Source organism: Heptranchias perlo, chromosome 25, assembly GCF_035084215.1.
Source record: "Heptranchias perlo isolate sHepPer1 chromosome 25, sHepPer1.hap1, whole genome shotgun sequence".
NCBI classification, from domain to species: Eukaryota; Metazoa; Chordata; class Chondrichthyes; order Hexanchiformes; family Hexanchidae; genus Heptranchias; species Heptranchias perlo.
This window is the reverse complement of record NC_090349.1, coordinates 22159170-22181113: the sequence shown is the minus strand read 5'-3', so window position 1 is coordinate 22181113 and position 21944 is coordinate 22159170. Positions and strand designations below refer to the sequence as shown.

Genomic DNA, 21944 nt, shown 5'->3' with positions numbered 1-21944 from the left:
AGATGGCGGCGGTGGGGAAACAGTAACAGAGAAATCTGAGAACGCTTCTAAAAATTGGGCAGGAAAATTCTCAAACATGAGGATTGAACTTCTTGTCAAATATCATTGCTGCAGAAGATGCTGAAAGCATACATACAGTGATCTGAGTCAACATTATTGTTGAGTGAGCTCAAAAGTATTCAGATTAAATCAGCCACTAAGTCAGTCGGCCAGCTAATAATCTGAAAATCAACTAACCAGAAAAGTGAACAATGCTGACTGAAATGGTTTTGAACTTATTGAAGTCATAAACGACTGCACAAGGACAGTTTACAGACACTTGCAGATGGTTCATGAATAGCAATGCTCAAAAAGAATCCAGAGGAAATAATTTTCCAGGTTAGACAACATTCGGTAACTTCTAAGCAACACCGAGGACTTACACAAGGGAGTGCCACGCGTGGACAGTTCCTAGTATGCTCATTTTCAAAGGCATTCAGTGTCTGGTGAGAAGAATTCACACAGGAAGAAATGGCTGAATTGTTTGAATTACAGGGATGATACGTTATTGTTTTAGGTAGGAAGATGGACAGCTAGCTCTAAGAATACATCCCATAAAATCATATTTCAATATTTTACCCCCAAAAAACAGATCTGAATGACATGATCAAATGCACACTTAGTACTGAGTTCATTCTGACAGATCTTATCTTTGTGAATCAACAATTCTTCACCTGTAGACAACACTCGGAATCCTCTTCCACGATCTAAAGTTTCCAACGCTCTCAAGCTCTTTATCAGTTAGCCATGCTGGTACAAGTAACTGCTGTGGGTAACTGGCACATAACCTGCAATTCAAGACAAAATCCTATTTAACCCAATGCTTGTCGTTTCATTTAATAATAGTGACATTCAAAGAATATAAAAGGCAATACATGAAAAGAAACAAGTTTTACTTACATAACATCTCAGAAAATAAATAGAGCACAGGTTATTGCTTGAGAATTAGGGATACTTAACGGTAATTGGATATGTTGTAACACAGTATATTATATTCCCTCCATATACTCATTCAGGGGAATTGGCAGATAAGCAAATATATAAAAATGATTTCTCAATATTTCAAATATTTTAACCATGTAAAATGACCAAGAAAATACAAAGTAAGTAAGCATCAATTATTGTAGCGTAGTTTCAGTGAACTATGGGAACACAAATGCTGCAATCATCTTGCACTAGGAGCTGATGAGACGGTTGTGGATACAATTTAAAAGAATGCCAACATGTTTAATTATAGATATACAAACATCATTATATAAGAGGCCATCCAACCATTTTAAGCATAACTCTGGGGAAAATGCATTTTGGCAAAAAGACAGTTGTGCTACTTTATTAGATGGTTTTTGCTAACCTTAAGTATTCTAGTATTTATTGGCTCAGAACAAGTTTTGTGTTATGTTCAGGGAAGTGATTAAGTAAGTTAACAAAGGAACCAACATATAATTTATCATTTGGTTCAAATTAATAAAATGTTAAGATACAACACAGAGACAGCACCGACTTTCATCCGAATGATTTTCTAAGCAATGTGAAATAACAACGGCAAATCTAACCATCAATTTCAATGGCTTGTGGTGACAGAACCAAAATATATGTGCCTATTTGGCTAACGCTAAAGGTTAGAAGACTAAATAATTAAGTATCAAGAAGCATCTAAATGGAGCAACACTTGTAATAGTTCTTACTTGTATTTATTGTTGATATTTGTGATCCTCCATGCATTTTGCATATCAAAGCACATTCGTTCCACCTCATTTTTAAATCTTGAAACAACATGCTCACCTGAACAAAGATAATGGATAGATTACAGAAATCTACATCAACAGTGACATCTCAAGAGATATGTCCTTCTTTGCCTTTATAAGCTATCAATAACTTCTTCAATTACTCAAAACATGGGAATTAAAAAATTCCAGGATAAATTAGAATCTATTGAACCTTCACTGTGAATGAGAAAATATAATTATAATTGTGAGATCTACTAGACATGAGCACTACATTGGAAAAAAATCATCCACAACTTTCTCCCCTCCTCCCTTGAAGTCATCTGACTCGTGCTGGGATTATGGATTCAAGTGTGCTAGTCACCTTTGGTACCCCACTCAAGGAGCTATTCTTCATATAAGCACCTAGATAGTAGTGCCAATGGTTATTTGACTGCAGGGCATCACAGCTGAGCTAACTCAATGCCCATGCATGAATACTTTCCAGCAAGGGTCACTGAACAATGATCAGAAGCAGGGATCTTTGTTGATTTTTCCCTTCCATAGCCCAGAGGTAGTGAGATTAACTGTAGAGCCCTTATCACTATCCCAGCTAGGACCAACTAACTTAACACAGACCTGGTAATGAATCAGGGACCTCAGTGGCTGAAATGTGAGCATGTCGTCCAAATAATCATGATTGAGCCCCAGAGCTGCTTGCATATTCAGGTTGTGTCTATCAATGCTGGCAAAGATTAATGTTGGGGGAAAGGAAGGAATGGGGAAAAAAAAGCATTTTTAACATCTAATATTTCCAGCAACAAGTGTGCTTCCTGTCAGCCAAGTTCTCAAATGTGGTTTTTGACAGTTCTGATTGTTTTGCTGCAACAGTACTTCCTTCCTGACTGAAGGACAGTGCATGGTGAGGATTTAAATTTAACATATAAATTATTATATGGAGAAATAAACACACACTGAACAATACCTGGTCGACAAAGGTCTCCATGTTGCTCTTTTTCACTAGCATATACATCCATACACCAAGCATGGTAAGCAAAGGCAAAGAGGTCTTCTATCTTTGCAGGTGGCCGTATAACATTGTTCAGACGTTTTACCCATTCTTGACATGGTTCAAAGGTAGAAAACTGACACCTGTTTTTGTTTTTTAAAAAAAGAAAAATCATATATATGAAATATCAAAAACTTTACAGCAACTGGTAAAAATCACATACAAATAAAATTTAATGCTAATTTATATGATGCCATGTATTTCACCATCAATACACCACTCAGCAGATTCCTTGTTAATGGAAATGTTCATTAAAAGAGACACCTCCTTAGCCATGATATGGCATCAGCCTGGACTCAGTGGTAACATTCTCATCTTTGAGTCAGAAGATCCAGAGTTCAAGCCCCACTCAAGAGATCTGAGCACATAATCTAGGCTAATGCTTCATTGCAGTACTGAGGAAATGCTATACTGTCGGAGGTGCAGTCTTTCGGATAAGACGTTAAACTGAGTCTCTGTCTGCCTTCTCAGGTGGACGTAAAAGATCCCATTACACTATCTGAAGAGGAACAGGGTAGTTTTCCTGGTGTCCTGACCAATATTTATCCCTCAACCAACATTATTAAAACAGACTATCTGGTTATTTATCTCACTGCTGTTGTTGGGACCTTGCTGTGAGCAAATTGGCTGCCATGTTTTCCTTCCTTACAACAGTGTCTACACTTCAAAAGTACTTAATTAGCTGTAAAGCCCTTTGGGCTGACCGGAGTTGGTGAAAGGCACTATATGAATGCAAGTTCTTTCTTATGATGTTAACAGCAAGTGTACTGCTTAGTTTTGGAATTTTTCTAATCAAGTTATAATAAAGACAAAAAATGATTTACTAATCCTCCCAGCTTTTTCTTCCTAAAAACTATTTTATGTTAGTATATTTATATGTAAGTTAATTTTCCATGGCACTGCTCACGGGGAGTCGAGATCAAATGTAGCATTTAGATCAAGTGGGGTTAGAGGCCAGGGGACAATTTGACCAGGATTGCATAGGAGTTTCTCTGCAGCACACCCCATGGTGCTCGAAAACACAAAACGGAGGTGCTACAGTAGCACTACTGGAGGAAGAGTGGAATTACATTGGAATCAGTTTACATAGGCAATTTCATTATAATGCGGACATGACAATTTATAATGGGAAAAGTTGATACAGAAGTTATGTTTCTGTCACACAACAGGAAGTAAGGTTTTGAAGACAGGATGTGTGCACAGATACAAAAGTTTTAAAATATTATAGATAGGGTTGAATAGCAAAGCTGTGCTTGAAATCTACACTTGAATCAAGATACGTGCTAATCAGACTCAACTATACTTCCAAAATATTTCCAACAGAATTACCGTAATCCACAGCCCACTGGCACAATGCACCGGTGTACTAATACACAACATAATGTGATAGAATACAGGTTTACACTTGCCAATTCCCCATGTGGTAAATTCCTACTCTCAGCCAGGCCTCAAGCAGAACCAAAAGTTGAAGACTGCCTCAACCAGAACTCCTACTCTGCATCTCCTTGCAACTATTTACAAATCAGCACCAACAATGGCATGGCACATGTTCCTTGTGTGCCCTGAGGTTGTTTAATTGTGCATTGGGGGTGGGGAAGGAGGAAGAAGAAAGCAGAGATCAACAAAAACCCTTCCCAAATTAAATGATTTTTAAAGCCTTGTCCAATTTAGCAGGAACTGCATTAGCAACCCTAACAAATCAGTTAAGAACTTTTGTGGTTCTCACTGTACAATTAATTCAGGTACAATTACCCCAATATTCCACATGCATGGAGTCTTGCATGCTTAGTTTGTATATTTTATAGATAGAAGCTTTCATAATGTCCAATGGTTTGTGCCAGTGAATATCTACAAATGTAGATTTGTTTCATAAATGTGACATTAAAAATCTAAAAGAATAATTCTTTAATCAAAAAGGCACTTAGCATGATAAATATAAAAAATTAGTTAAAAATCTAAAAAGAAATATCAAAATTTCTCCTGTACTCCAATTTTATGTACCTGATAACTTTGCAGTCTTTACAAGTCAAATGAAGCTGGAACATCTCACGGCATTCAACACTTTCAATCAGCTGCAAAGGAACCTGTTGAAAGCACCAGATAAAAATAGGTCATTTTACAAATATCTACATCGAACACAAATCCTTTAAAGATAAGCTGCTGCAGATACACAAACTGCAAGTTAAGTGAAGCCAAGCAGATCTACATTTTGAGCCATTAGTTACCAATGGGAACAAAAAAGAGAAGTCTTAATTAGCAAACTATTGGTTTAAAGCTTTTCTTATATTGAAACTATAAACCAGCCATTTAATAGCCTCTGTACTCTGTTTAGATTAACCGTACTCTAGAAGATAGCCCAATTAGATAAGATTATTCATTGTCTTTGACCAATTCAAGTGAAATTCCTGCGGGCCTAGTTCCTTTTCTTGTGCATGAGACATTATGTAAATCTCTGATTTAGCAGTCTCAAGGTTTTACCATATTTTTCTGAGATGAGACTGTGTACATGCATATTATAGTGTTTCAGCATCATTCCTTCTTACTTGGTGACCACCTGTCTTTGCCTCTTCCTGAGCTCCTTTATTCCTTAATCATTTACATGAGATTTGAATCTGGTAGAAATAATGATATTTCCCTATAGATTTTTCACTATTCATCATGTATATTTGTTGTGTTCTCTCTTTTCTCCCCTTTCCATTCTCGCCAGCAATTGCAACCCTCATTTCTTGACTTCATTTGTAAGCAGGTATTTTTCAATTTAGAATGTAGTGGGCTCCACACTGGTTACAATGGGCAACAAATGCCGGCCTTGCCAGCGACGCCCACATCCCGTGAACGAATAAAAAAAAACAATAACTTGACAGCAACAGCAAACAATTCCATAAGAGGCTTGATGGAGGAAGGCGTCAGGAAATAGAAGTACTACTGACTTCTCTTGTGATTGGCATGACAAATGAAAGCACGAAATTATGAGGAATGGTGATCTATCTTTCTCCCTCCTCGCTGTCAAGTGCTTAGACTAAATGAGAATACAAAATTTTGAAAGTAGCATGAATTAGTGACAGCAGCCATCTGTTGTTCATGCTTGCTCCAGAGATGTCACTGTAACTGCTTTTTCCTGCCACAGCAAACAGTTAAAAGACAAGCCATTTCCTTTGACTAACCATGAGCAACACCACAGAAGAATAACTAGCATATATAAAATGTTCTGAGACACATGCGTTGCACATGTGCTCCATTTGTGTGTCACACTAAAAAGAGAAAGCTAATCATTTCTAACGTACAGAAAAACATCAGAAAATGCCTCATTGACTTCCAGAGTCACACTTATTTTTTTAAAAAAAGACAAGTTTCTAATGGTTCCAAGGATCTGCGAGGGACAATCAGTCTTTGACCTGAAGCTGGTACAACAATGACACATAAACGCCATAATGGGGACACCAAATTACATACAACTACCCTTGAACAGCAGAATAATACATTGCACATTATATGGTATAATGCTCCTGTTGTTATAAAAGCGTATCCTTTGACCTACTGTGAGGAGTGCCACAGGATATCCACCTGTAGTTTTAAAACTGAAGACTGAATACTGGGTTGCCAAAATCAAGTAGTAATAGTTTAGGCTGTTATAACAAGTCACCAAACTGTGCTACCTAGAAGTGTCAGTTTGGCCCAGTGGTAGCACTCTTGTTTTTGAATCAGAAAGTTGTGGGTTCGCACCCCACACAAGAACTTGAGCACGTAATCTAGGCTGATACTGCAGCACAGTACTGAGGGAGTGCTGCATTCTAAGAGGTGCTCTCTTTTGTCTTTTTGTTAAAGCAAGTCCCCGTCTGTCCCCTCAGGTGGATGTGAAAGATCAAGGCACATAGAAGAGCAGGGGAGTTCTCCCGATGTCTTGGCTAAACCAAAATCACCAAAAAGTTTAACTGGTCATTTTTCTTAGTTCTGTTCATGGACTTTGCTGTGTGCAAGTTGGCGGTCACGTATGCTTACAAAACAACAGTGACCACACTTCAAAAGAAATCCATTGGCTGTAAAGTGCTTTGGGACATCTTGAGGACCAGAAAAGTGCTATACAAATGCAAGTTGATTCTTTCTTTCCATCCTTCCAGAAAGAACGGATTTGCAATTATATAGTGCCTTAGCTGAACATGTCACTTGAAAAGATAATACCTCGGACAATGCAGCATTCCCTCAGTATTGCACAGAAGTATTAGGCTGGATTTCAAGCTGCCAGCACCTAGCCTTTAGTCACCCTTTCCCCACAATATTGCCACAATACTTCTGCAGCTGTCAATCTACTCAATCACTGCATGTCTTTCACCTTTGATCCATTGTTCTCAGTAAAACCTTTATGTTCTTTCATCTTGGTCTTTCACCTTGGTATGGCCCCCATTTTCACTCCCGAAAATCCAAAGGGCGCAGACTTGAGCGTATCTGGCAGACTACTTGTTTAGCCATCCACCACCAGACCTGCACGGATCACATTAAGCACTATTGGGCCTCACACTCCTCCACCAAAACCGCATACTACTCCAGGATCATCCTGGAGAGAAGATAACCCCCAGCTACCACTATCTCCTTAAACCCCTCTCACCAGCCTCACCTCCAACACTGCAAGGAGGTCATGGACTTCTTTGTCACTAAACCAAGACCATCTGTTCTGCTCCTCTGCTGCTTCCCCATATCCTTGTCCACCAAGCTAAACTTCTCCCAAGGCTCTCCCTTACCCTAACCCTGAACCTGTGACTTTCTCTAGTTTCTCTCCTATGTCTCCTCATGTCCTCTGAGTTCATCTGATCTGTGAGCCCCAATTTTTGCTCCCTTGACCCTATTCCGACTAAACTGCTAACCATCCAAATTCCTTTCTTGGCCTCTATGGTAGATGTCATTTTAAAGGGTCCCCTTTTCTCAGCTGCGGCTCTCCACCCTTTCAAAACCACCGTTATCACCCTCCTCAAAAAAAAACCCTCGGACCCTCTGCTCTTGCAAACTATTGCCAATTACATTAGTTTCATTGATTTTCAAAAAACTTTGGCCCAGCATCTCAACAATAAGCTGAAAGCTATGAGAGTACATGGCCAAATGTTGGATTTTATCCAGGATGTGTTTCAGCTCCAAGATCCATGTAACAGTAGTAAGAGATCCTGTCAATCTCTCACTCTAGAAAGAGGGGTGATGCAGGGTTGTTCACTATCGCCCATCAATTTTGATGTCTATATTAATGATCGGCTGGATGGCAGCATAAGGGACAGAGCTGGAACATGCGTTCCAGGCATTTCTAAAAATATTGCAGCAATCCTTTTCCACACATGATGCTGTGTTGGTAGTGAACTCACATGGTGATCAAGTGTGCTCTGCCCACCATCTCAAACCATGAATTAACCAGTGCGATATGGTAGTGGGTGCCCCAAAGTGCAATATTATGGCTGTTAATGATTGAAGAGAACTCTCAACAAGTATTGATTCAAAGCTACTGGAGGCATTTGTTCCAATTATCGATTCATGATGGTACCTGGGGTCCTTATGGATGTCAACTTCAGTTTGAGCACAGTCTTTCAGGACCTTGCTGAGAACAGGTAAAGGGCATGTTGGTCTTTCTTCACCGACAGCAAAGTCCCAAAGCAGGTTAAGCTTCCAGCTTATAGGACATTTTATCAGTTCTCAAGCAGCTGCCGCTAAAGCTCCAAACTTCCAACAGAACCTGGCATGTCTATGCTTTCACATGTTACAGTGAGTTGTGCTGGTACCTAATGCCCAACTAGCAAGTGCTTAAACCTGCATTCATTAGTTGTCTAATGACCAACTAGTGACCATCCTCGCATAAGCTGTGCAGTTCTACCTGGTTAATTCTCCTAGTACCCCTGCAAATCTTGGATTTTCCAATTTACACCGAGCTCTCTGGACTTGGGTGAAGAGATATGAGGAGAGTGTGCACTTCGTATTGGGCAAATAGAAATTCTGTATGTGTAAATTTCTCAGTAGCATGGTTCGGACACTCAAACCTGGTGATTTGCTTCCAAGTATGTCAGAGCAAAAAAGAAAAAACACCTGAAAAAAAAATCAGAACTTACGATGTTTCGCTATCCCAATGAAACTTCCTATTGTATTAAAGGGGATCTACTCTGCACTTTTTTTCTTTTTAAAAAAAAAACTCACCAAACTTCAAATGAATCACTCACTTTTAGGTAACCTTCTAAATGAAGGTAATGCTCGACCCACATACTATAAGGAAGATAACCAGGAACATCAGATGGTGTTTATCCGTTCAAGATTTCAGGCAGGGGCTACATGATCATCTCTTAATAAATGTTAAAGTTTTCCCTTGATGTGTGATCTTCAGTTCAATCTGAGGTGGCAAAGATCCATAAACCCATTCCCTTATGATCTGGGGGACACAAAACTGTCATCACTGTGGGTTTATTCACTGAATATTCCTGCTGTGTTCTTCCATTAAACTGCCTATACCCACCAAATACTGGAGCATCAACAAGGGTCTGATGAGAAAACACTGGGTTACATTTCTAAGGGGGCATTTACATTACAACTATAGCATTGGTACACAGTGGTTTCACTACAGTTATAGTGTAAATACATCCTGAATCCAATCTCAGGGCCCAACATCACACTAGAACCAAGTGGAGTGAGAGTTAGCACCTTCACATCCAATTTACACTCAAAGTTTAATGTTGGTGTGAAGCTGAAACCACTTTGCACTAATGCTAAACTTGTAGTGTAAACACGTCATAAGACATTCAGCTACAAAATTCTGGAATATGTACTTTTCTGCTTATCTGTGTAATAGGGCACCATAGTGTCCCTTCCCAAGAGCACCATTAGGGCCTATATTTGTAGCTGAAAGTATGAACTATTTTGTTGCCAGCAATAATACCTATTGATATGCCAGGCTGATTACATTTGGGATCAAATGCCAAACCAGTGCAGAAGTGATTCATATAGTTGATGTACAGAAGTACATTTGAAGTAGGTTATACTGCACAGGTTTTCCACTCCATCGAGCAAAAATAACATCTTGCATCAGGTTCTGAATATAATAATTGCCAGACTCAAAACTCAGCAAATATTCAAGGCAAATCTATTTTAATTCTTGTCAGATGGGTTTGAAGGTTTCTGTTGCATGAGTCTTCCTGGCAGTACAGACTTCTCCATATTTAGCAGAAGTGTCTTTGCATAGATCAAACTTACCAAATTGTGATATAGTTCAACATAAAACTATTAACAATCTTACAGTCAACAAATGACTCTGCAGTTTAATTGCCTTGCGTGCTATCTTGATGGAAAAGCTTGCATTCAAACGGATGCTGAGAGTGGTTGATAAAGAATGAGGATGACATTGCAAGGGAAACTCATGATAGTCTACTGGAAGTCTGTCAGCTTTTCTCTTGTACATTTTGTTTTCCCATGGTATGTTGCGTATAATTGAATCTGTCTGCTGCATGCAGCAAGAGTTTTAAAAAACACTTAAAAATATAATTTATTATACAATAATAATTAACTTAAGAATCCTGTCATGCATTCAGCAGAGGCAAAGTCCTAAACGCTAATGCACACATCAGGCTGAGTGAGCAGGAGTTTACAGCTTGGTACACTAGAATATTTCTTAAAATCTCCAGTTTTCTGCCGTCACTTTTTCAGCGTTTCCAGTTTGTCCAATGCCGCACACCATACTGAGGCTGGAAAGGAAGACGTACAACTTTCTATATTCGCTTGCCAATAACACTCTAACCAACCATTAGGACTGTGTGAGTGGCTCAAACCGACTTGCTATTTATGACTTTTTCCCCTCTTTACGGAAGTGCTTCAGCTAAAGATCTCACTACGAGAAGATGCCCACTGTTGTGTATCGCAATATATTACTACACAAATGTACTGCGCAACAGTTACTCAAGTTCCCACCGTTACAAATTAAATAAACCCAACAAAACATTTACTGCAAGAAGAAATTTCTGTTCTGCAGTGCCCTTTTCCTGTAAGCTGTTAAGCTACTTGCAACCTACAATAATGCATGGCTGTCCAGGGAGCTGTTGCTAAAAACATTTTAGTGCAACAAAACTTCATACCCATCAGATAACTTTCTCAGATGTAGTTACTTTATTCTACCACTATACTCAAATAATAAAAATTGGAGCAAATAGTTCTCAGAACACGGTACTGCTACTATTGTCTTTACCTCAGCAGTTTTAAAATTAGTGAAGCTGGGGTTAGCTACAAATTCTGGGACACTCTTATATTTATCTTCTAATGACTTTGAGCTCCAGTTTGTTCAGGTGTGAAACGTTTCACATATCTATCTATTCTATCAAAATGGCTCCAGACGAAGGTGCTAATCAAATCATAGTTGCTAGCAATAAAATGTTTCACAGGATCTTGCCTGACCTGAAGCTAATATTATTTAACTTTTTTTTTAAAAATGGACAAAAACATATAAGCACAATAGATCCACAGTTCATAGCAAGTTTCTACTTCACTGTTACTGAAAGTCAGCCTAGCTATATTTGTGATTTCATTAACTTGCTTGTTGGAAATGAGTGGCATGCGTATTCAATCCTGAAACAGCTTTTAAAACAATAGAAGATATCTGTTTTGTGAATTTTAAAGCAGTGATCTAATCAAGGTGTGGAGTAATTTAAAGTCATTAAGACAGTGAAGAGTGAGGTTAGGAAAAATGTCTAAATAGAGTTGTGGAAGAATGGAGTGCTTTGCCACAGGAGTAGTTGAGGCAGATGCCATTGCATCTTTTAAGGAAAGTGGATAAATATTTGAAGCAGAGTAAAGTAAAGGACCATCGGAAAAGAACAGGGCAGTGGATTAGTTCTGGATTGCTCTTGCAAATAGCCCCCACAGACCGAATGGGCTAAATGGCTTCCTTCTCTGTTGTAAAATTCTATCGTTTCTGTGCTCAAATGCTAGTTTCATTAGCTAAACCCCAAACCTGGTTTACTGCCATGTAGTTCACGAACAGGTACTACTGACTATTTAGAATATATACCAGATAGGAGTTCATGTAATGTTATTATTTCTTTGAATCGGAGATTTTTCAACATAACTTTAAGATCAAGTCGGACAAAAAGCATTACCAATTTACAGGGCATACAGGTCACACGACAGTTTATTTTAAATGAGAAACCTTGGTGAAGGGCCAAGGCCCATGTTGCAGAAATCACCAAAAGATCTGTACAAGCTTATTTCTCCCTCCAGAGTAGATTACAAGCATATTGACTAACTGTTATGCATTATTGTGCTGTTGTAAGCTTTATTCTATTGCCTATTAATCCTGATGACCTGAGGAAGTTTCAGTGTGTTAATCTGCTACCAGCAGCTAGTATGCTACTATGATTGACAAAATTGGCAAAGTTGAGATGAAACTCACCTTACAGTTGAAGTAGTCCAGGAGCAGAAGTAAAATAAGAATTGTATAAAACTATTTGAAAACAGATTTTTAGCAATACTGATGCAATTTTAAAACCTCCAGGCAAAACAAAAATCAAGTAACTTAGGGCACCAATGAATTTTACATTTCTTAAACTTTCAACCAGTGGGAAAATTTGTATTTTGTTGGTTTCCCAGTTTGTAATTATGTTAACAGAAAAGCAGCACATAGTTGAAAATATGCTAGTCCTCCAAGTTAATTCTGGCATGTAGCTCCTTTGGAAATACTTGCAGAAGGAACTCCTGAATTTTAAAGGAAAACATGAGTAGGACCTAGATAATAATTCTTTACTTTTTAGGAAAATATTTTGCAGCATTTTCACATTTTTTGGTGTTTTACTTATGTAAACATACAGCAATTAAGTTAAGTCATTTATAGGAAAAAATACATGGGGGAAATTAAGCCATGTATATGAAAAACCTGATCATGATATTGGAAAGCTGATATCAAGTACAATAATACTTTGGGATCCAGAACTCATGAATACCTAAGTCAAGGAACTAATGGTAATTGGATAAGCATCTTGGATATAAATTCAAACAGATAGGTGAACTGGTATCCTGCTGGTGGAAAAACACATCTTTGTTCAGAAACACAAAAACATTCACATTAATATTTAAAAGTGACATTTTTTTTCTTATATTTTAATGTTAAAATATTGTCTAGAAAGATGTGGATTTATATTTCTTTTACACCAACATTAGCTTTTAAGTAGCTATTGGCTACCAGAAGTAGGGTTGTATTTGGGTTTGTATCACAAAGGCAAATGTTTTACTGGTTAGACTTTGTGGCAGGAGGTCATATTGCCTTGAAAATAAGTCTCAATTATTTTTATATTAATATTTTAACTTTTAAGTATGCAATTAAAGGGCTTTCAAACATAACATTTGCATTTCTGCTAAAATTGTTATGAAAATGTCGAACAAGCAATAAATAGTACATCATTTTAACCATGCAGCACAGAATGCACATATTCATAGGAAACACTGCTTGTACATTTATAAAATTGAAAATATAATGAAGCATATAAAGATATTGTAGAACTAACTAAACATTCTTGCATGGAAATACAGTAGTTGTTTTAGTAAAGAATTAACCCATGATTTGCTCACTCTCCTGAACATTCAGCAAAATATTGTTGCTTATGCAGTTTATACTAATTTTGCAATCACATACAAACTGATTGTGCACAACCTCTAAATATAGTAATCTGGCAAAATAATTCCTAAGAAACAAGAGCAGAAAAAAAAATGTAGGTGCAAGGAGGATTGCATTTAAAAGATATATGGGGAGGGAAATTCAACACAATCCAGCTGTGAAGTGGCTTAGTGATTCCAATGTCATCATTTTCCCCCTGATTTTTTCCACATATCTTGGTGTTCCATTATACTCCAATACTCACACAGAGGATGAATACCGATAACGAACACACATCGTTTTAATTGTGTTAGATCATTTACTCTTTTGGATTTCCACAGAAATTTTGACATGACTTTTCTTTTCAATTACTTGCCAACTGATTTTGAGCAGTTTTTGAAAGGGCCAATATAAACTTCAAAAGATTCCTGGGAATTTTTTACACAAAAAAAACTTGAAAATGCCATATTCCATTTGAAACCAAGAATAAATGGCAGATTAAAAGTGAATCTGCGAATGTTCAAATTCAGAGGAAATGTTTGATGTAGGAGAGTTGGAGCAAAACAGTCAAGGAGGTTGTTCAGACATGCATTACACTCTGGATTTTAAATGATCCAGGAACATTTGCAAACTTAATGAGATTTAATTAAACCTAAAATGAGTTGTACATATATTACACGTCTTCTGCCAGTTCTAAAATGGGCTGTGACTGCATACAACTTCTGAGACAACAATAGGCTACAGAATACAACGATGGTAGGGACATCAATATAATAACAAAGTTCTATATGTCAGTATCTTTTAGGATCCTATCCCTATTACTAACTGAAGACATCAACCTTATAGAATTAAACACCTCATTCATCACAGAAGGAAATAAAAATACATTTTTCAAATTAACTGCTTGTATCTCTCACACTGCTAGCTGCTTCTTAAACAGTGAAGACAATTATTTTGAAAGTAAGCATGACTTCTCCATTTTGGTAAATTGCAAATCTGAAATATCAGTCATTTCGTATTATAAATTGATACAACTGAATTGGATTCAAACAATTTTAACAAAGTTCCTTTGTAATAAACTTGTCAGATTGCTTCACTTACTTTGCAATTAGACCTGCCCTATTTTAGGAAACTGTTTTTTCCTTTCACATGAGAAACTTAATAATGTTGTAAAGTAACTGGAGTCTACTGTATGAAGTTGGTAGTATAATTTTTTTCCCATCACAATGATTCCAGTGTGCTGAGATAAACATTCAGCTGGCACAAAACCGTTGCTGGGTGTCCTATTGCCTTTGCAGTTGTCAGTGTTATGTCACAGTTAAACTTTTTGTAATCCAAACACTTCTATAAACAGAGTTGTCTGAAGTACAAATGCAGTGTGAAGAGAACCAGATTTCAGTCTCATTAAAGTTATATGTAACACACAGAAATTTGTCTCAACCAAGTGTTGTTATTCCCCCAACACGTGCTCAGCTAAAAAGCTAGCTTCCGTAAGCAGGACTGCACCTCTTATGAACAGAAATGTAATTTTGTGTGTGTGGTGAATGGGATGTAACATTTTTTGAGACTACAACTCTATCCTTTTACTACCAGGTTATACCAAAAATAGTACGGGATGTCCACTTCACACACCTGATCTCCCTAGTAGACAGAAAAACTATACTGCAAAACCATATATTTCAGGCTAAACTACATGTTGTTTATTACGAGAAAGAACTATACATAGAAATAGATTAAATCAGGAAATAGGATAGCAATGAGTACTTAGCTCCGATATTATTAAGTTTTCTCTGAACAAAATAACAAGGGGTTTCAAGTTCTTATAATCCTTTTTCAGAGTTCTTTACATGAGTTTATGCATAAGTGCATTCCTAAGCACTCATGAATTTCTGTCTTGTCACAATCACTTGGAAATACGGTTGAACTGAGTCAACTACAGAACTGGGTCAACATCTGGTCCATTTATTACAGTCTAAGAGGCCTCCAAGCATCAAGTCATCAATGAAGTCTGTTTCAACGACACAGTAAAGCACCTTGAATACAGGCACCATTTAAAGCACAACAGTTCACATCCTGACCAGGCCTTGCATACCCCGGAACTGCTAAATGCTGGAGACAATGCACCACTACCCCTTTTTGGATTAATTACCGGATCAATCAGGTCTCACATACCGCTAGTGTTCTTGTGAGGAAAGAGAGCTTTTATTTTGACCCATTAGTTCAAAAGAATTCACATTTCCGTTATAGAAGAGAAAGAAAAATATATCACAATTTTCTAGTTTTCAGTAGTTTACTAGAACTAGGGGGCATAATCTTAGAATAAGGGGCTGCTCTTTCAAAACTGAGATGAGGAGAAACTTCTTCACTCAGAGGGTGGTGGGTCTGTGGAATTTGCTGCCCCAGGAAGCTGTGGAAGCTACATCATTAAATAAATTTAAAACAGAAATAGACAGTTTCCTAGAAGTAAAGGGAATTAGGGGTTACGGGGAGCGGGCAGGAAATTGGACATGAATTTAGATTTGAGGTTAGGATCAGATCAGCCATGATCTTATTGAATGGCGAAGCAGGCTCGAGGGGCCGATTGGCCTACTCTTGCTCCTATTTCTTATGTTCTTATGTAGTAGAATGCAGCTTAGCGACCATCACACCAAGTATGCAGTGTAACCATTGACCATATTGATCCCCATTACACAAAGGCAAATAAAATCACACCAGATTCTGGCTTGGTAAGTGTAAACGGTTAAGTGAAGGAAAATGCGCTGCTACTTCCAGAGATCATGCACTCTTAAAAGGCAGGTTCTATGGGTGCAGCTGGAGGTGGTGTCTCCCCAAAAACAACATAAAAGCAAACCAGCCCTACCATAAAATGCATATATGGGCTCTTTTCCTAGTTACTGGCTGGCCGAGCAACAGCCTACCTATATAGGTCAGCAAAGTGGTTTTCCTGACACAAGGAGCCTTTTTGTTTGGTTAAAAGGAGCATGCTTATTTTCTTCCATTAACTTTTCTTCTTTAAATGCACCAAATATTGTCAGAGTGAACCAGACAGGCCAAGATTATTCAGGGGAACACACAGTGGCCAAAAACATAGTTGTTAACTGTAAACAGCTACAAAGCTACTGTGGAATTTCATCCACTACATAAACAGATTGTTCCAACAGTACCCAGGATCTGAGTAGGTCCTGTAAAATTCCTCTGAAAGCAATAGAAGGAAAAAAATAAAGAACTTGCTTTTATATAGTGTCTTTCACAACCTCAGGATGTCCCAAAGCACTTCACAGCCAATAATCTACTTTTGAAGTGCAGACACAGTTGCAATGTGGGCAAATACAGCAGCCAATTTTCACACAGTAAGCTCCCTCAAATAGCAATAAGATAAATGACCAGATAATCTGTTTGTGTTGTCCTTGGTTGAGGGATAAATGTTGTTCAGGACACCTGGAAAACTCCCCAGCGCTTCTTCGAAAGTGCCATGGGATCTTTTACATCCACCTAAGAGCGTAAACGGGACCTTGGTTTAACATCTCATTGGAAACATAACACATCTGACACTACAGTTCTCCCTAAGCACTGCACTGAAGTGTCAGCTTAGATTATGCGCTCAGGTCTCTGGAGTGAGGCTTGAACCCATGACCTTCTGACTCAGAGGTGAGAGTACTATCACTGAGCCAAGGCTGACATCCATATGGATAGGTTGTAAAATTTCCAACTGCAGAATTCAAATATTTCAATCCCAGCTTCAAATTTACTTACATTTAAAGTAAAGTGTCACCAATTCTGAGCTATGTTTCTAGATGAAGTATTCTATGTTTCTGAGGGGTGAGATATTGGAATCATCACACATAACTATTTAACTGGTTAAGCAGTTATGGTTGACAATGGTCAACTGGAGAAGTTGAGGATCTAATCCCTAAGCTGAATGATGAAATGTGGTAATGAGAAGCAGGGTGAAGAACCTATAGGACAATAACCTAAAGAAAATAATGCACAAAAATGAGTTTGTTTCTTTTAACCAAACAAAAAGGCTTTAGCAATGGCTTAGTGATTAAATGCGCTGAGTAGTGTGATACTGAGTCAGACAGACCAGGAAGGTTCTAGGTTCGATCCTTCGTTTGTGATGAATTAGCTGATCTTAGTCTCAGTGTCAACTAGGGCACAATGAATGGTTATCAGTGTCCTACTGCTTCTTCTTTGGGCAGAGGCTAGGATTAAAATAAGCCAGGATTTTAGCCCCTGGTCATTATCTAGAGACTGTTGCTGGGAAGTACATCCTTTGACACTGGGTGAGGACAGGGTCAGGATTGTCCCCTACAGATGAATTGCCTAACAATATTCACTGTAGTCTCACAAATATGAAGTATAAATGGAGTTCATGACAAATATTCCACTTGGGCAAGATCCCAGATAGTTGCTGGTAACCATGTAACCTTACTCCAGGATGCTTTATCACCTTAAGGAGAGACAGTGAGTTTAAAAAAAGTATTGAGCTAATGAAGGAGTAAAAAAAGGGGGTAGGGCCCTCTTATGCTTTGTTTTACAGTTTCATTTGGAATATAAAGGCTAATTTAAATACTAAGACTATTTACTTTTGCTACTCAGTAACAAAACATACTTCCACTAATATCAACTGGTGCATATTCATAGCCTGTTTAAGAGCAGCAAAGTAGCCATACAGAACATGCATCATTAATTCAAGAGTGCTGAGACAGGCAGTGCAAAAAGACAAACAACTGATTCCATGGCTCAGACCGTTCATGCTTCCAGCTTAATACAGCTGGTAAGGGAACATGTGGTACCGACAGAAGAAATATGAAGTGTAAGAGAATTTTGGAACGCGTTTAATACATTTCAGGTTATAGACAGTGAATAAGATATACAACTACTGGCATAAGTCAGATTAGTTTGAAAAAAATCCATTTTAAGAACTGAGAACGTGGTACTAGTTTGCAGCATAATCTTGCTCTAAACTGCATTATAGCAGTGATGTTCTTAAATAGTACGATAAAAGGTTACAACTCCTTCAGCAGTGTTGTTGCTAGGATTCCAGTAAAGCACAAAAATGGGCAGACGATATTTCATATTATGTCCATTTGAAATGTGAAGTTCACCCTGCAGTACAAGTATGGATTTTGCCCCTCCAAACTCGGATTATGTCCAGAGAGAATATTCAGAGTTGTGTAACAGTAGGATGAAGTAATAGTGGTATGTGTCTGTCACTGATGAAATAGTGGTTTAAAAATGTGACTAATTCAAGTATCATACAACATTAAAGCATGTTGCTTAAGTTTGACTTTTCCTGAAGCACATTGCTACCAATACATGGCACAAGCCTAGTTACGACACTGCTTCAGGAAATTCTATTACCATTACTGTGTAATGTTAGGCTAAAGCCATACTCAAACTCAACACGTGCATGAAGACCTGCAATGCCACAATGCACTGTCAGCATTATGCTATAACATTTCCATCAATGATGCTAGGATTACTTAAAGAAATCATACTTACTGTCATTTCACAACAGGTATTTTGATAAATATTCTATACAGGAAACCAAAAACAAAACAGAAAAGCTAAATCTCTTTGCTCTGTAAGCTATAAAGTAGAATTCAGAATGTTAAAATACTTTCATTCTACATTTTCATTTAACAGAACAATGCATGTCTTCTGCTTGAACTAAACCCAGTAGACTAGGTGTCTTATGCAAACATTTTTCCAGTTACGTATTTGAAAGATAAAATTTTTCAACAGTAATGATCCTTTGCTCTTCCAAGTTCCCCATGTATTAATGAGAACGTGCAGCTGAGTTACATTCTTTACAGAATTCAGTAGAGAGGAGATGTCCAACCCCCTGGCCACATTCTGCTACTTCTCAATTTCATCTTGGCTGTAGAGTGCCTCTTAACTGATCCCTCCTGTACAGAGCCACAGATCAGTGACAGCTGATGAGTGCTTTTAATCAAAATCACTTACCTCTGAAAAACCTGCTGGCAGAATAATTTGATCTTTCATTGGGATCATAGAAATTAAAGATAAAAAAATATTAAACAGCACTGCCAGCTTTCTTAGCGGGACAACTGTGGAGAGACACCCACCTCCCACTCCACAATTCTACAGGTCTTGCCTGAAGTAGGAGTACAGTGCTGCTGAGAGTAGGAGGAGGATATCAATCCATTGTGCTCCCACTAAGGCAGCTGGCAGCATTGTTAGTTTAATTTTTCTTATATTCTCACAGCCCTACTGGAAGATCAGCAGTTTCTTCTGGTGGGTATTTCCAGAAGTGAGTGCTTTTTCTTAATGCTCACCTACCTATCTGCGGATCTGTGCTGGGACTAGGAGTGTGAAGGTAGATTGCAATCAATGCTTAGCCAACTCACCTTGGAGAAATGGACTGACCAAGGTTGACAATGGCTGGACCAGAGAATGCCAGCACCCCTGCAACCCACAGACGGCAGTGCTCCCCCTCCCCTGGATAGATGCCAAAGAAACTCTCAGACCCCACCTCCAGCAAATGGCAGTGTGTCTATCACTTCTTCCCACTATGCTCCGGACACAGTGGTCAATGATGCTGCTACCACTATGCCCACCCAACCACCCAAGTCCCGATGCTACTGCCCCTTATCAGCACAACAAAGTGCTGTGTTGCATTTTAACCTGGTCAACTAAGTCCTGATGTTGTTGCCTCTAACTCGCCCGCTTGCCTAAGTACCAAAGATGCTACTTGTTTCTGCAATTCTGGGCGGAAAGAATCAGGATACAGAAGTAAAAACTGAAGATTAAGGGAAAGGAAAAGAGAGCACAAGAATGGAGAGAGAGCATTAGAACAAGAGTGCACAGGTGAAGAGAGCTCGAGGAAGAGAACAAGCATAGAGTGGGGGAAAAGGGGGGAGGAGAAGAGAGCTCAGGTGGGAGGCGGGGGGAAGATGTGTGTCAACGTGGGGGAGGGAGCAGAAGCAGATATAGAGAGCGCAAGGGAAGATAGTAAAAGAGCGGGAAGAGATGGGGGGGGGGTGCCCGAAAGGGCGCGTGGGAGGGAGAGGGGGGCCCGAAAGGGCGCGCGGGAGGGGACATCGGAGGAGAAAGAGAGCAAGAGGAAAAAAAACAGGGACAAAAAGGAGGTAGATGGCACGGTCCACGATTTCAGGAAGTGCAAAACAGATTGGAAATTGGATGCAGCTTTTAATCATGATTCTGACTGATTCAAAAGTCATTTCCTCAGATTCATCCCACTTATTTGTTGTGTTACTAAGATGTGGCCTGCCGTTCCAAAAGGTTGGACACTCCTACTCGAGAACACGCTCAAACCATCCATGTATTTACATCTTGACTGCCGGAAAAACAACAGACTCAGCATTTCCTCATCTCTCACCTACACACTGTTATAATATAGTTGTTCTTGTGAAAAACTCAAACTGGTTTATCATCTGCACTATCTACCCACCAGAGAAAAAAAAATTATAGCCTGTACCAGATTCAAAAATCTAAATCCAATAAAAACTCACACTTGGTCAGCTGTTGATTATTCAAAAATTCTTTCAACACTTACATTAACAACTGTTTCCTTAAATTTGATGTGTAATCTGTAGTTAGACAAAGCAATAACTGCATCCTCGGCACGTCCTATGTATTCTGTACTTTCTCCATGAAGTTCAGGAAAAGGAACCTAAAATTTTGAGTAATTGGGAAGCAATTATTATGCAGCACAGTCATAAATAAGCAAAATTCTACAAGCTGATATTGCACCTAGTTATACAGAAATTTGCTGTGATAATCTTGGGTAAGCCATCAAATATGTGCCCAGCACGTTGGTGCAGCAGTCCAGATGGGCATTGAAAAAAAAACTTGTTTTGCACATGTGCAGGTCACCTGTTGTCTATCTACAGAATGTATGTACATGCATAAAATGTTTAATTTAAACTTTTAAAAATTAATAACTACTAAAAGAAACCAAAGGCAGCATGCATCAGCCACAAGTAGGCCTATAAGTTAATCACTGGCTGCCTTCGTAACATGGAGACCTTGAAGTTGTGAAGATAGGGGGACCCAGTGAAATTCAACAATGCCTCCTAAAATCTGCTTCATAAAACACTAACATTCACTGATAGATTTCATGGTACCCCTGACTTCAGGGATTCCGCATAACAAAAGCAGCCTTAACCATCAGTATAGGGATGATGCTAGACATGAAACTCCTGCCAGTTGATACTGATGTGTTAGTTGTGGCTCAGTGGTAGCTCTCTCACCTCTGAGTCAGAAGGTTGTGGGTTCAAGTCCCACTCCAGAGACTTGAACACAAAATCTAGGCCGACACTACAATGCAGTATTGAAGGAGTGCTGCACTGTCAGAGGTGCCATTTATTTGGATGAGAAGTTAAACCAAGACCCTGTCTGCCCTCTCAGGTGGACGTGAAAGATCCCATGGCACTATTTGAAAAATCAGGTGAGTGTTCCCGGGTGTACTGGCCAATATTTATCCCTCAACCAACATCACAAACAGATTATCTGGTCATTATCATATTGCTGTTTATGGGACTGTGCGCAA

General features: G+C 38.6%; 1 protein-coding gene across 9 annotated transcripts in view; it reads right to left on the bottom strand.

Moving 5' to 3' along the window:
- The window catches only part of mtmr3 (myotubularin related protein 3), a 108908-nt gene that overhangs the window by 39205 nt on the left and 47759 nt on the right, over positions 1–21944 (bottom strand). For 6 of the 9 annotated variants that reach the window (XM_068005733.1, XM_068005732.1, XM_068005735.1 and 3 more), the window contains 6 exons: positions 20949–21065; positions 18911–18943; positions 4813–4895; positions 2728–2894; positions 1725–1821; positions 714–827 (listed from right to left, as the gene is read on the bottom strand). In XM_068005733.1, the coding sequence (XP_067861834.1) occupies positions 714–827; positions 1725–1821; positions 2728–2894; positions 4813–4895; positions 18911–18943; positions 20949–21065 (611 nt within the window). The remainder of the gene's footprint in view (positions 1–713; positions 828–1724; positions 1822–2727; positions 2895–4812; positions 4896–18910; positions 18944–20948; positions 21066–21944) is intronic. The other 3 variants (XM_068005737.1, XM_068005738.1, XM_068005742.1) reach the window with 1 other exon arrangement.